The sequence below is a fragment of the Colias croceus genome, chromosome 28 (assembly GCF_905220415.1).
Source record: "Colias croceus chromosome 28, ilColCroc2.1".
Taxonomy (NCBI): Eukaryota; Metazoa; Arthropoda; class Insecta; order Lepidoptera; family Pieridae; genus Colias; species Colias croceus.
The window spans coordinates 4024275-4040032 of record NC_059564.1 but is presented as its reverse complement, the minus strand read 5'-3'; the positions used below and the strand labels follow the sequence as shown (position 1 = coordinate 4040032).

Genomic DNA, 15758 nt, shown 5'->3' with positions numbered 1-15758 from the left:
GGTTATTTTATATGGTGGACGTTTAATTAGAAACAGTAACACAATGAAGTAGTCATCAAGTTTATTTAACATTTGTGTATTAACGTTTTAGAGATAAAGCACTATTTCATATGTAATAGAACACCCGTTTATGTAGTTTTATAAGAAATTGCTTAATTTTAATCAAACATTAGCTTAAATTAATAAAATTAAACAACATTAAGTGCAGTCTGATTTTCGAGTATTTAGAAACAGCATGGTTCGAGTGTTCTAAAGTCAAAACCTATTAAAAAGTCGTTAATATTTTTTTCTTCTACAAATATTTGCACCATTTTTTAAACATTCTATCTAAAAGTTTCTGAAAATTAATTAACTTTGCACCAAAATGGATAAAAGTAAGATTTGTGACCCATCAACAAGAAAAATATTTTTAAGTTTACACTTTGACAAAAACTGGAGTTACACGAAAATTGCAGATCATTTAGAGTGTTCGATAAAAAGATATTCAATGCTATAGTTTATTTCAAAGAGCATGCAGGTACTTCTGATTAAGTGCCTAGAAAAGCTCGACCATGAAAAACTACTGCTCGCGAGGATAGGCAAGTTCTTCTTCTTCTTCATTTAAGGGTTCCAATTCTATTAGGAAATATGTTTTTGCAAACGTGTGACAATCTCATACAGTCTAAGCCACGACGTTGTAAAGCCGTTGTTGTCTATAAAGATTATAACAATCTCAAAACAACCCCATACATGTTTCCTCCGCAATGCTTAACTGTTTATTTATTATCTAAGGTATGGTTAACTGGACGACGCGCGTATCCTTTGCCATCAGAATTGATTAAATTAATTTGTTTCGTCCCAAAATAAAACTTTTTCACTGGCGGACTGTCACAAGCAATATTTCTTAGTAAATGCATATCGTCATTCCCTGTACTGCCTAATAAGAAGCTGTACTTTCCTGGCCACTTTCACAAACAATTTTGCCTCGACTTACCACCTGCAAATCGATCTCATCGACACAATGGCGTGGTTCATCTTCGGAAAAACCTAATTTTATAATAGAATTTGAGCCTTTAAATGGATCCATCTTTGCCAAAAGAATCATTTGCCTATCCTCGTGAGCAGTGATTTTTCATGGTCAAGCTTTTCTAGACACTTGATCAGAAGTACCATGCTTTTTGAAATAGACTATAAACATTGAATATCTTTTTATCGAACACTAAATGATTTGGAATTTTCTTGTAACTCCAGCTTTTGTCAAAATGTAAACTTAAGAGTATTTTTCTTGTTGATGGGTCACAAATCTTACTTTTACCCATTTTTATTGCAAAGATAATTAATTTTCAGAAACTTTTAGATAGAATGTTTAAAAAATGGTGCAAATATTTGTAGAAGAGATCCTGTTGGTCTTAGCCTGATGATATAATAGCCTTCCTCTATAAATGGGCTATCTAACACCGAAATAATTTTTTAAATCGGACCAGTAGTTCCTGAGATTAACGCGTTCAAACAAACATACAAACTCTTCAGCTTTATAATATTAAGTAATAAGTATAGATAGGTACTAGTATAGATATATATTCATGACTTTATTTCATATATTACAAAAATATAACTTAAAAAGTACCGGAGAAATTAGCACTAGATTGTCATCCGACTTAGCCTTAGAGCATTTAACCAACGACTTAGCAGTTGGCAACGCGCTTAAAGAAGTTTCACTTCAAAAATGCACTTTTTACTCTTTTTAGAGGGCTATATATTTATAGGCTTATTTTAAAGCCATGTTTTTTTACCAAACCGTTTCGAAAAAACTTGTTTTTTTCGATAAATTAATATTTATTTGTACTCGTTTATTCAAATACTTTTTTTTATTAATACAGATTTATTATAACTATCAACGTACTATTAAAAATTTATATACTTATAAACATTTGTGATTTTTTAACGAAATGCGTTATTCGGTTATTAAGAAGTGTTTTAACTCTTATGTACGAGCCCGAACGAGTTATGGCCCAGTCATGTAAGGTTAAATTAGGTAAGAATCTCGGAATTCGAGACACCCAGCAGTAAGTCTGTAAATACTTGTATATTGACACCCTAAAAGTTATCTCAAAATCTACATATGGTAGGGTGTAAGGAACTACAAGGTCACAAAAAAATATCTCATTTTTTATGGGTTTTTTGCTATTTGTATTTATTATCAATATTGTAGAATATAAAATTCTCCACAAATTTTGTTTAAAAAACTTTGTATACGGTGAACCGTTTTCGAGATAGAGGGTGGAGAGCGCGCGGTCAAAGCATCACTTCATCGACATTTCAACCGTGTATATTATAAGTTCACTTTGTTTCTCACTTTGTTTGTCCGCGATAGACTCCTGAACTAATGAAACGATTTAAAATCAAATTTGATTATGTTAAAATAACAAAATTGCGAAAGTAAGTAGGTATTTGAACATTTCCAAAAAAAGGCCCCTGGGTAGTTTCAGCCCAGGGCCCCACAAGTTCACGGTCCGGCCCTGTCCACGCGAGTGAAGCCGTGTGATCCAGCTAGTTTATTTTATAAGGATATCAATAGAATTTGTATGAGTCATTAAAAATGTGCATTTTTATCACATACTTTCTACACCATTTATGGAGAATAAGTAATTTGATTATAGGTTAAGTTATGGGAAAGTTAACGGTTTTGGGAGAAAATTTGTAAGTCACAAAACAAGTTTTTAAATTAGTATCATCCATACTAATATACTAATATATACTAATACTAATATACTAATAAAAGCGAAAGTAACTCTGTCTGTCTGTCTGTTACTCAATCACGCCTTAACTACTGAACCAATTTGCATGAAATTTGGTATAGAGATATTTTGATACCCGAGAAAGGACATAGGCTACTTTTTACCCCGGGACATAGTATAGGTTTTATCACGGAAATCCCACGGGAACGGAAACTATGCGGGTTTTTCTTTGAAAACGCGGGTGAAGCCGCGGGCGGAAAGCTAGTTATTTATAAATCTTTGGTTAAGAAGCTACTATAACTATATTTGTGTGAGTTTCTTACAATTAGTAAAGTGCAATAATAATTAAATGGTAATAAACAGGATTAAAAAAACATTCATGAAATTATTGTATGGTCAGTTAGACCAGGGTAGAAGCCTATAAAAATAATAAAAAGTGAAAAAAAATCGCAGTAGGATGAAACCTATTAGAAAAGGAGGAAAATATGATAAAAATGTAAGAAAAATTAATTACGGTCAATCCGAAAGAAAAAGAGAAATACTGCCTTTACAACTAATACTGGACAATAATAGATGAAACGAATGCCAACAGGTCTCAAAACCAGTCCAAGTTTTTTTTCAAGGTTAATGCCTATAGGCATGATAGGCCTAACGTATGAGGAATGTCTTGTTTATCTTGATGACCTTGTAATTTTTGGACGTAATTTAGAAGGTCACAATAAATATTTAATACCTAAATGTTTTTGAGAGGCTTAGAAAAGTTAACTTAAAATTAAATCCCGTCAAATGTAATTTTTTTAAAAAGGAATTTTTATATTTAGGACACACAATGTCAGCAGATGGAATTAGTCCAGATAAAACTAAAATAAAAATTGTTGAAAATTACCCAACACCAAAAAATACAGAAGAAGTAAAACGTTTTGTTGCATTTTGTAACTATTACCGAAAATTTATAAAGAATTTCGCAGAAATGACTATCCCTTTAAATAACTTGTGTCGTAAAGATGTCCCTTTTATATGGTCTGAACAATGCGAAAACTCGTTTAAAATCATGAAAAAAGCATTAGTATCACCCCCCATTTTACAATAGAATCCAGATTTTTCAGACGAAACCGAGTTCATCTTACAAACTGATGCTTCTGGCATTGCAGTAGGAGCAGTACTTTGTAATAAAGATAAAATACCAGTCGCTTATGCAAGTCGGCCTTTAAACAAAGCTGAAAAAAATTACCCAACTATACAAAAAGAATTACTTGCGTGGGGAATTAAATATTTTAGGCCATATTTCTTAGATAAAAAGTTCACAATCATGACGGACCATAAACCATTGTTTTATTTATTCGGAATTAAAGATCCATCGAGAAGATTAATAAAATTTAAGTTAACATTAGAGGCATAGGATTTTAACGTTGTGTATATTACCTAAAGGTAAAGAAAACGCCGTAGCAGACGCGTTGTCTAGAATTACAATAAACTAAAACGAATTGAAATGTATCAACGATAAATTAACGTAATGACTAGAGCACAGAAAAAGGAACTAGAAGGTAAAGAAAAGAGTGACACTCAAACTACCAATAATGACACAGACTATCGGCCTGATCAACCGAGAATCGTGGTATTATTCCGAGTTCCGAGTGGTGCGGTAGAGATGATTTTTAACCGACTTCAAAAAAAGGAGGAGGTTATCAATTCGGCCGGTATGTTTTTTTTTTATGTATGTACACCGATTACTCCGAGGTTTCTGAACCGATTTAAGTGATTCTTTTTTTGTTCGATGGTGTCGAATTGGTCCCATAAAATTTTTATTTGGATAGGCCCAGTAGTTTTTATTTTATGAGCATTTTTGTCTGTATTTGTAAATGTTGCAAGTGCAAGTTTGAAGTCGGTTGTTTTTAACGCAGTTATCACTTGTAATAGAAGGAAAAGAGTCAAATAGGATTCGAAATCGAATGGGTATAGATGTAGAAAACGAGTGTTTTGTTTTTTCCCAAAATAAGAAAATTTTATTCATTGTTCTTGATTTCACAATACAGACGAGACGTTTTTGTGAAAAAATTAAGTGAATTAAGTAAAAATATCAATGTCGACGACATATGTATAATAAAAACAAATAATAACGCGTTATTTATAAAAGAACTAATAGAAGAAATTAAAAGTAAAGATACCTATATGGACCGGTCCACGGTAATTTATAGGTAAGAAGATAGATTAGGCTGTTAAATGGTACCGTTTTAGACTCTATTTTTTTGCATTTTATGCGATTATTGTGCTGGGAAAATCGTATTTCAGCGACAATTTTGTATGACGTCGTACAATTTTTATAAGATGAACGTAGAGCTGAATATATTATCTTTAAATTAAGATATTACTATGTTCTCACGTGTAATTGCTTTGAGTTAAAATGGTACCGAAATACAGCGTTTTTTGTAAAAAAACGTAATAGCGTCCTTTATATCATAAATTTTAATCCATACTAATATACTAATATACTAATAATATTATAAATGCGAAAGTAACTCTGTCTGTCTGTCTGTTACTCAATCACGCCTAAACTGCTGAAACAATTTTCATGAAATTTGGTATAGAGATATTTTGATACCCGAGAAAGGACATAGGCTACTTTTTATCCCGGGAAAATGACGCAATCCCGGAAATCCCACGGGAACGGGAACTATGCGGGTTTTTCTTTAACTGCGCGGGCGAAGCCGCGGGCGGAAACCTAGTTATTTTATAAGTCACCGAACCTTGATAAGTGTGCCTACAAAGTTTGAATTAAATCTGTCCGTTGAAGTGGCTCAAAAACGACTCTAAAGAAGCCGGTGACAAACATACTGATGAAGCTTATTTTCAGCGTAATACGCTTGCACGAGAAAGAAACTAATTAAGTTACTAAATAACTATTAAATTACTTCATAAATACTGATTAGTAGTCATTAAGAAGTTAGATCGTTAAGAATAGTAATCAAGAGTCATTAGCTTAAGGACGCGTTTACGAATCTGACAAAAATAAGCAGTTTTTCGATGCATTTTGCGGCAAAATAATACAAAACCAAATTTGACTAATAATTACCATAGATAGATTACTCCTTAATCTTTAAATGGTAGGAATTATTTAATCGAAAATTTTGGTTTATAATATTGTAAAAAATAATTTCCGTTGCCTCTTCACACAAAATTGACAATATCGTGATGAATATAGAAGCATTTTTCTATTATTTAATAAAATAAATTTACTTATTTAAAAATATTTTAAGTAAGCAGACATGTCCAACTCAAAAAGGTAGGAACTAAAACTATCAAAATGTTACAAATAAGCTGAGAAAAAAATTAAAATCAAATCTTATTTTTTCACATATTTAACTGTAACGCGTGATACTTATTGCATGGAAATAAGGGTTATTTTATTTGACACTATCTTGATTTATTGTACAAAAATTTGTAATGAAATATTTTAGTAATTTAGTCGGCGCTCGGACGCCTTTGTGAGTAGACGCTGTGACGCTTGTAGGCAGCTCCTCGTTTACGAAAAGATCGCTGTACGTATACAAAATATTTGACCTAATAAACTTGATCATTGACGCATTCTGCACCGACAACCAAGGCACACCAAGGAAAGATTTTATTTATAGTTTTTCATACTTATGGGATTATAAATTTCATATTTAGTTTCTGACTTGATGGAGTGACCTGCATGTGTACTTCGAAGACTGCTACTGGAACTAATAGACGAGTAGAGCTAGGTGTGCCGAGTTTGGGCTCGTTTTGTTAGTTATGTTGAGACCTTACCTCCGGACTTGATGGAGTGACCTGCAGGTGTACTTCGAAGACTGCTACTGGAACTAAAAGACGAGTAGAGCTAGGTGTACCGAGTTTGGGCTCGTTTTATTAGTTATGTTGAGACCTTACCTCCGGAATTGATGGAATGACCTGCAGGTGTACTTCGAAGACTGCTACTGGAACTAAAAGATGGTTAGAGCTAGGTGTGCCGAGTTTGGGCTCATTTTGTTAGTTATGTTGAGACCTTACCTCCGGACTTGATGGAGTGACCTGCAGGTGCATTTACAAAATATGTTTTATTAATTAATGTAATAATATAGTGTCGACTTATAAAAATACTACAGGTTTGCCGGCAGCTTCGCCTGCATCATTTTTAAATTTAACCCAAATTCGGCGCCATTTTGAAATTCTTTGTTAATTGACCGATTTCGTTCAAAATCGATATCTGAGGATCCTTAGGATCACAAAACAGGAAACTGTTACCAAAATTGAAAAAAAGTCAACGCCATTTTGAAATTTTCTGTTATTGTACCGATTTCGTTCAAAATCGATATCTGAGGCTCCCTGGGATCGCAAAACAGGAAACTGGTACCAAAATTTTAAAAAGTCAGCGCCATTTTGAAATTCTTTATTATTGTACCGATTTCGTTCAAAATCGATATCTGAGGCTCCCTGGGATCACAAAACAGGAAAATGGTACCGAAATTTAAAAAAGTCAACGCCATTTTGATTTTTTTGTTATTGTACCGATTTCGTTCAAAATCGATATCTGAGGATCCTTAGGATCACAAAACAGGAAACTGTTACTAAAATAAAAAAAGTCAACGCCATTTTGAAATTTTTGTTATTGTACTGATTTCGTTCAAAATCGATATCTAAAGATCTCTAGGATCACAAAACCGGAAACTGGTACCAAAATTTAAAAAAATCAGCGCCATTTTGAAATTCTTTGTTGTACCGATTTCCTTCAAAATCGATATCTGAGGATCTACGATCGCAAAATAGGAAACTGGTACCAAAATTTAATAAATTCAGCTGGTAAAGAAGCAAAATATACAATTCTTGCAGTTTCTATGTCAGTTAACTGTCGAATCTTTCTGCCAGCGTAACCAGCAGAGCTGAGTTTGATCCTAAGGATCCTCAGGTATCGATTTTGAACGAAATATGTCAATTAACAAAGAATTTCATAATGGCGCCGAATTTTTTAAATTTCGGTACCATTTTCCTATTTTGTGATCCCAGGGAGTCTCAGATATCGATTTTGAACGAAATCGGTACAATAACAGAAAATTTCAAAATGACGTTGTCTTTTTTTCAATTTTGGTAACAGTTTCCTGTTTTGTGATCCTAAGGATCCTCAGATATCGATTTTGAACGAAATCGGTACAATAACAAAAAAATCAAAATGGCGTTGACTTTTTTAAATTTCGGTACCAGTTTCCTGTTTTGCGATCCCAGGGAGCCTCAGATATCGATTTTGAACGAAATCGGTACAATAACAAAGAATTTCAAAATGGCGCTGACTTTTAAAAATTTTGGTACCAGTTTCCTGTTTTGCGATCCCAGGGAGCCTCAGATATCGATTTTGAACGAAATCGGTACAATAACAAAGAATTTCAAAATGGCGCTGACTTTTAAAAATTTTGGTACCAGTTTCCTGTTTTGCGATCCCAGGGAGCCTCAGATATCGATTTTGAACGAAATCGGTACAATAAAAAAGAATTTCAAAATGGCGCTGACTTTTTAAAATTTTGGTACCAGTTTCCTGTTTTGCGATCCCAGGGAGCCTCAGATATCGATTTTGAACGAAATCGGTACAATAACAGAAAATTTCAAAATGGCGTTGACTTTTTTTCAATTTTGGTAACAGTTTCCTGTTTTGTGATCCTAAGGATCCTCAGATATCGATTTTGAACGAAATCGGTACAATAACAAAGAATTTCAAAATGGCGCTGACTTTTTAAAATTTTGGTACCAGTTTCCTGTTTTGCGATCCCAGGGAGCCTCAGATATCGATTTTGAACGAAATCGGTACAATAACAGAAAATTTCAAAATGGCGTTGACTTTTTCAAATTTTTGTAACAGTTTCCTGTTTTGTGATCCTAAGGATCCTCAGATATCGATTTTGAACGAAATCGGTCAATTAACAAAGAATTTCAAAATGGCGCCGAATTTGGGTTAAATTTAAAAATGATGCAGGCGAAGCTGCCGGCAAACCTGTAGTATTTTTATAAGTCGACACTATATTATTACATTAATTAATAAAACATATTTTGTAAATGCACCTGCAGGTCACTCCATCAAGTCCGGAGGTAAGGTCTCAACATAACTAACAAAATGAGCCCAAACTCGGCACACCTAGCTCTAACCATCTTTTAGTTCCAGTAGCAGTCTTCGAAGTACACCTGCAGGTCACTCCATCAAGTCCGGAGGTAAGGTCTCAACATAACTAACAAAACGAGCCCAAACTCGGCACACCTAGCTCTACTCGTCTATTAGTTCCAGTAGCAGTCTTCGAAGTACACCTGCAGGTCATTCCATCAAGTCCGGAGGTAAGGTCTCAACATTACTAACAAAACGAGCCCAAACTCACACACCAGTCTTCGAAGTACACTTCGGCAAGTACTTGTTTACCAAACAATCACTGTCCAATGAAATTAGATAAATGGTATCTACTTTTGTGACCATTCAACGTTACAAACTTTACAAATCGAAGTAAAGTTAAAAAAAACATAGCAATAAAAATAAGCTCAATTATCAAGTCGTGTCAGTTTACTCATAATTTCGCCGCTTCGCGCATTTCGATGTGTGTGTGAGCCGTGCACGTGTAGTAGTAAGACTCAATACCTAAAATTGATGCGCGTCAATTTGTAAATACGTCCTTAAAGACATGCCTGTAATTACTAATTTTCCGCGTTTTAACACAGATCTATTACTATATACTATCACTAGGTAGGTACATAGTTTATAACAAAGTCGCTTACTCTGTCTCTTTGTATGCTTAAATCTTTAAAACTACACAACGGATTTTAATGCGGTTTTTTTAATAGATAGAGTGATTCAAGAGAAAGGTTTAAGTATATAATTTAATAGGTTTTAGACAAAGCAGGCGAAGCTGCGGGCGGTAAGCTAGTTAGGTATCGCTTTTAATCGCTTACTAATAAGAAGATAATATATCCAACTATAATTTAGCAACTATCTATGATAAAATGTAAGTAGGTAGCCATTAATAGCAAAAATCGAAATCTATAAACATAAACAATTTTTAAAATCGGTCCAGTAGTTTAGTTTTTACGTGTGTGAAATTGTAACAAACAAAAATCTAATGTTTGCTATTTTTTAAATTATAATCTTAGATTATAATATTATATATCTCGTTAATAATATAACTTACTTAAATAATATACTCGATTAAATTCGCTCTACATAAAAAAAAACATATTAGGTAAGTATTTAAAAAGTACAAATGGCTGATTATTCTTGGCGCCAAATTATTATAGGTAGGTACGTTCAAAATGTTTTATGCCGTTCAGAATTTGGTTATAGTTACTTATTTCTTTCGTTTACAAAAAAAATCATGAAGTAACACAAGTTTTTGTTTTAATTTGTATACTTTATGTAGGTACCTATATGATTACATTATCATAGACTAGATTACCACCCGCGGCTTCGCCCGCTTGTTCTAAAACCTAAAAAATTATATACTAAAACCTTCATCTTAAATCACTCTATCTATTAAAAAAAACCGCATCAAAATCCGTTGCGTTGTTTTAAATATTTAAGCATACAAAGGGATATAGGGACAGAGAAAGCGACTTTGTTTTATACTATGTAGTGATGATAGAACACGATAGAATTAGCTAGTATAGTATCAGTGTGCCTAGTGCGAGTTTTCATCGAGTACGAAACGTTACTATCGCGTTTGCGTCACATGCGGAAATCGAACAGCGCCCCTAGCGGACGTATGGGGAAGCTTTGATTCCCCATACAAATTTCGCTGTGACGCAGACGCGATAGTAACGTTTCGTACTCGATGAAAACTCGCACTAGGCACCCTGTAGTGTAGTCACATATATTATCTGTAGTGTTACTTGATCATTGTAGGCACAGAATCCAGTAGAACAATACAATTGTATGTTAGTTTATAAATAATGACATTTGTACGTGTCATGACTTTGTTTGTAAGCACGTTTGTTACATTATGAGTGAGGTATGATATGAAAACAATTTGTTTTGTACTAAGTAGTTTGATAGTTTGGCTTTGTCTGCGTTTAATATTTAATATTTATATACATATTTTACTATCACATCTTTGAGTAGATTACTTTATGTAGTTTTAACTATGTATTTTGGCTAATCAGTTTAGATAACAGTTTTGGGCTCAGTAAAAGCTTACATGTATGAAAAGTTTTCATTTTGAATAATATTTCAGTTTGTCCATTACGTAGATGACTCTACAATTAATTTCTTTACAAAATTTTTATTATGAAATCTTAAATCTTATAAAAATTAATCAATCAGTAATTATTATTAGAATTGATTAAAAATATATAATAATTCAGTCATACCGAACTCCTTTTCCTCATCTCTGAAGCTGTTTCTTCCATCTTTGTGTCCATTTCTTGTTAATTTATTGTAAAAATACGTTGTACTATAAAGGAAAAGACGCCATTTTGTTCTGAAACAAAATTAAAACAATTAAAATTTTCCTGATTTACCACATAAGTACTAAAACGGAATAAATTGTAAGAAAAAAAAACGAACGAGAAAATTCGCTCTCAAAATAATAATAGATACTTATATGTATAAATCGTTATTTTTTTTAAAAGCTTGAACAATAAGACTAACAAATAATCAAATGCTAGGTTATTCGTTTCGTTTCTGAGGTTCTATCCAAATCTGACGAGCAGCATTAGTTTTTATTGTCTTTCCATAAAAGTATTTTTTATAGTCAAAAAAGAAGTGTGGCACTCGGGGACTGCCGCGGTAACGCTATTGCATATATAGCATGCCTTCAAGCCACACCTCCGTGCCCGTCGGAGTGGGGAGCGTGAGGTTTTTCGTTACGCAATTTCTGGATTCGGTCCCCGCGCTCAAGGCCCGCGATAGAAACTATGCAATAGCTTAAAATTTGCTCATTGTCTCTAAACTATTAACTTATTTTTAAAGTCTTAATTATCTACACAATTACTGAGGTTAAACTTACATGTATTTTAAGAAGATATAATGATAATCTTAGTTGGAAAGGTTTGAAACAAATGGAATAAATTACAAATAACCTATGTATAATTAGCGTCTCTAAATATGTATTCAACTGGTCTACTTACTTCATTGATAACACCTTATCTTTATCAATGTGACGTAAAATGACATGTGTTTCTTGTAAATAATTCAATTAAATGTTAATTTTCTTAATCGTGATTTGTTTGTGGGAGTCGCTATGCACACTTTGGTAGTTTATAGATTCTATGTCCCGGGGTAAAAAGTAGCCTATGTCCTTTCTCGGGTATCAAAATATCTCTATACCAAATTTCATGCAAATTGGTTCAGTAGTGATTGAGTAACAGACAGACAGACAGAGTTACTTTCACATTTATAATATTAAGGTATGGATTATATAGTTTATTGATTAAACTGTTCTTAAGGGATGCATTTCCTAAAATCTATAAAACCTACCCTGCAAAGCTAAGTCCAAATTTCCACGTTTCTAACTACATATATTATATTATATATAATCTATTGTTTGTTTACGAACGGAACGCGCTTTTATTTCACTGTTAGACAGCTGTTAATTTATCGAAGAAAGCCATAAGGTAAGGTAAAAGTAAACCAATAAGAGCGGAGTAGGTAATGCGGGTAAAACCGCGGGGCACAGCTAGTTAAATATAAAAGCTATTTATTGGTCAAAACAGCACGTGTCGGTTTATTGGTTTTATCTATCTGTTCAAATATACCTTGGTAATAGGAGATAAGTACGAAATATTAAACATAATCTTTGTACCTAATATTATGATAGGATAATTATTTTTTATCTGTGCTATCGATATTATGATTAAATATTTTATTCAAATCATATTGATGAATTATGCCATTTTGTAAGATTTTCAGTAGCGTTTATTTGATATTATTAATATATTATTAACTAGCTTTCCTTCTGCGTTTTCGCCCGCTTAATGTCTAAAACCTTATAAATTATATACAAAACCTTCCTTGAGATTTTGAGAATCACTCTATCTACTAAAAAAAAGCCGCATCAAAATCCGTTGCGTAGTTTTAAATATTTAAGCATACATAGTTACAATACAATAATACAATACAATAGAAAAAAATTGTAGTATCTATCCTATCGTATTGCAAACACTATTGACCAATATTCGATACTTTACTCGCTTTTCGACCTTGCTTCGCCCGCATAGTTTAAAATCTATAGGTACTAATATTACAAAGCTGAAGAGTTTGTTTGTTTGAACGCGCTTATCTCGGGAACTAGTGTTCCGATTTGAAAAATTCTTTCGGTGTTAGCCCATTCATCGAGGAAAGCTATAGCCTATAGGCACAGATTGGATTATAGGCTATATATCTATGGCTCTATACAGGGTTACTTGTAAAACATAGCATAAACATACATAACATAAACAATAGCTAACATCATAAGTAACAAGATGTATTCTACGACTTTTGGCATAACGCAATAAATTATTTTTAAATGATTTTTTAAGCTTTAATTGTACTCTCCTAACATTTGTAAGTCTATGTTCTATTCATTAGCGAAAGGACGACGCGACGCCCCCTTTCCCCTCTCGTTCGCTTCTTGTTTACGTAATGTTTGGGATGCGCGTAGAGTTTATTATGTTCAAACGGAAAATTAAATGAATATTTATTTTTGTATGAAAATAAAATCTAACAAATTATCAAAAGTCGTAGAACAAATGTTGTTACTTATGATGTTAGCTATCTTGTCCTGCGAGGTTGCTGGTGTTTTACAAGTAACCCTGTATATCATCTCGCTAAGACCAACATAACAGGAGCGGAACACTGCGGGTAAAACCGCGGAGCCCGCTAGTTCATTATAATTCTACATAGGTATTATATTGTTATAATATCTAGATAAAATATAATCAAATTAGGTACCTCGCCCCTTGGTCATTATATATTTACTAGCTTACCGCCCGCAGCTTCGCCCGCTTTCTCTAAAACGATTTGAGATTTAAACTATCCTATCTCTCAAGTTAGATCACACTGCAGATGGTGTGCGAATTTTATTATAATCGGTTAAGTGGTTTAGGAGTCCATTGAGGACAAACATTGTGACACGAGATTTATATATATTAAAGAAGATTAGACAAGGTGTAACAAAATGTCTAGTTAACTACATTCATGGTTAACTACATTCTATAGTAGTCTTCAACTGGGTTATAAGCAAGGATAATATTATAATACTAGGTTTCCGCCCGCGGCTTCGCCCGCGCAGTCAAAGACCGCATAGTTCCCGTTCCCGAGGGATTTCCGGGAGCACAGAACTATATCGAGATATAGTTCTGTGATTATATGTTGGTACCATTAAATACAGATACAACAAAAAATGTTTAAAAACAAGCAGGTATCATTGGAATCATAATATTATGAAAGTACGATGTACATTTGAAACTTTATCAGTATTTGGCAACACCGGATTTGTGGGTTTAAGTTTTGGCGCGTTAATAATTTCATAAGTTACTAGCTGTGCTCCGCAGTTTTACCCGCAGTGCTCCGCTCCTGTTGGTCTTAGCGAGATGATATTATATAGCCTAAAGCCGTGCTAAAGCCTTCCTCGATAAATGGGCTATCTAACACCGACATAATTTTTCAATTAATCGGACCAGTAGTTCCCGAGATTAGCGCGTTCAAAAATTTTAGTATAGATCCTAGCTATGCCCTGCGGATTTAGCCGCATAGCTCCGTTCCTATTGGTCATAGGCCCAAAGCTTTCCACGATAAATGGGCTATGTAAAACTGAAAGAATTTTTCAAATCAGACGCGTGGTTCCTGATATTAGCGCGATCAAGCAAACAAAAGGTGTATCTGTTTCGATTTGATACAATTTAAAGTCGTGAGAAAATAATATCACATAATATTTTAATTGGGAGACCTACTTTTGATGTTATCATTTATGAAATTACTTATCTGTTATCAATGCTATTGTTTTATCATTATGAAATTACCTACCCATAATACCGAAGGATAAAAATTTTGTCAAAAATTTCACTAAGGAATAATTACCTAACATTTTATTTTATCTCTTATTCAACATGTTCATTAATTATATAATAATATTATGTACCTACCTACAATTCGATAGAAAGGATCTAGGGAAAATTTCTTACTCGTGTAGTTAGCTACTAGTGATCAGAGTTTAGACAAAGCTGGCGAAGCCGCGGGTGGAAGGCTAGTGATTGAAAATAATTAAATGTTTTAAACCGAATATTTTTCACAAGGACGATTATTGATTTTCAGTCGATAATTTTTATATAATATAAATTAAATAGAAAACTGTATTAATTATGCTACTACTGATATTATATTATGTACTACTACCTTAGCTTATTACTGTGTTACTACGTTCGTTCTGAAAAGCATTATTTGAAAATGGAACGGAATATTGTTAAAAATTTATTCAATAAAACTACACAATTATAATATTATCCTACCAGGTTAAATATAATGAAAAATATTGCCTTCTTGATGAAAGCCTTATAGAAAAAGTTTTTATTACTAAAAAATAAACATAAACTTGTTAAAAATTAATTATTAAGTAAGTACCAAAATAATAAACAAACTCACCATTCTCATTATAACTTTTACAAAATTCTTGCTATCAAAAGTTCATATAATTTAACGACTCTTAACAATTACAATTATAATCACAAGCACACGTAAATAATATTACGATTATGTTTAAAACACAACGAGATGTACTCTATCGTCAAGAGTTAGAACAATACTGAAGAAATTTCAAGAAATTTTTCGCATTTTCATTTCGCAGTTCACACATTGTTTTGATCTGTTGATAGTATTACCACAGTAAAAAATAAGTGTTGCCAGAAAATGAGTTTCAAACACTAAGGACAATAAAATTGGATAATAGGCATGACGAAAGATTTTGAAATCCTCTTCCATAATGTGTGTATACGTTTACTATACAAGAAAAACCCTATATTTCGGTAATATACTTAAATTTAACGAAGATAAAAGCCATTTTTCAAAAAATATTTATCAACTGTGCC

At 33.0% G+C, this 15758-nt stretch overlaps 1 protein-coding gene across 1 annotated transcript in view; it reads right to left on the bottom strand.

Annotated features, from left to right (window-relative positions):
* LOC123703950 (uncharacterized transporter YutK-like) overlaps positions 1-15492 on the bottom strand; it is a 37003-nt gene extending 21511 nt beyond the window's left edge. Inside the window, exons 1-2 of the mRNA XM_045652163.1 lie at positions 15316-15492; positions 11064-11173 (exon numbers count right to left, since the gene is read on the bottom strand). Of these exons, the coding sequence (XP_045508119.1) occupies positions 11064-11114 (51 nt within the window). The 5' untranslated portion in view covers positions 11115-11173; positions 15316-15492. The remainder of the gene's footprint in view (positions 1-11063; positions 11174-15315) is intronic.
* Positions 15493-15758: the final 266 nt, after the last annotated feature.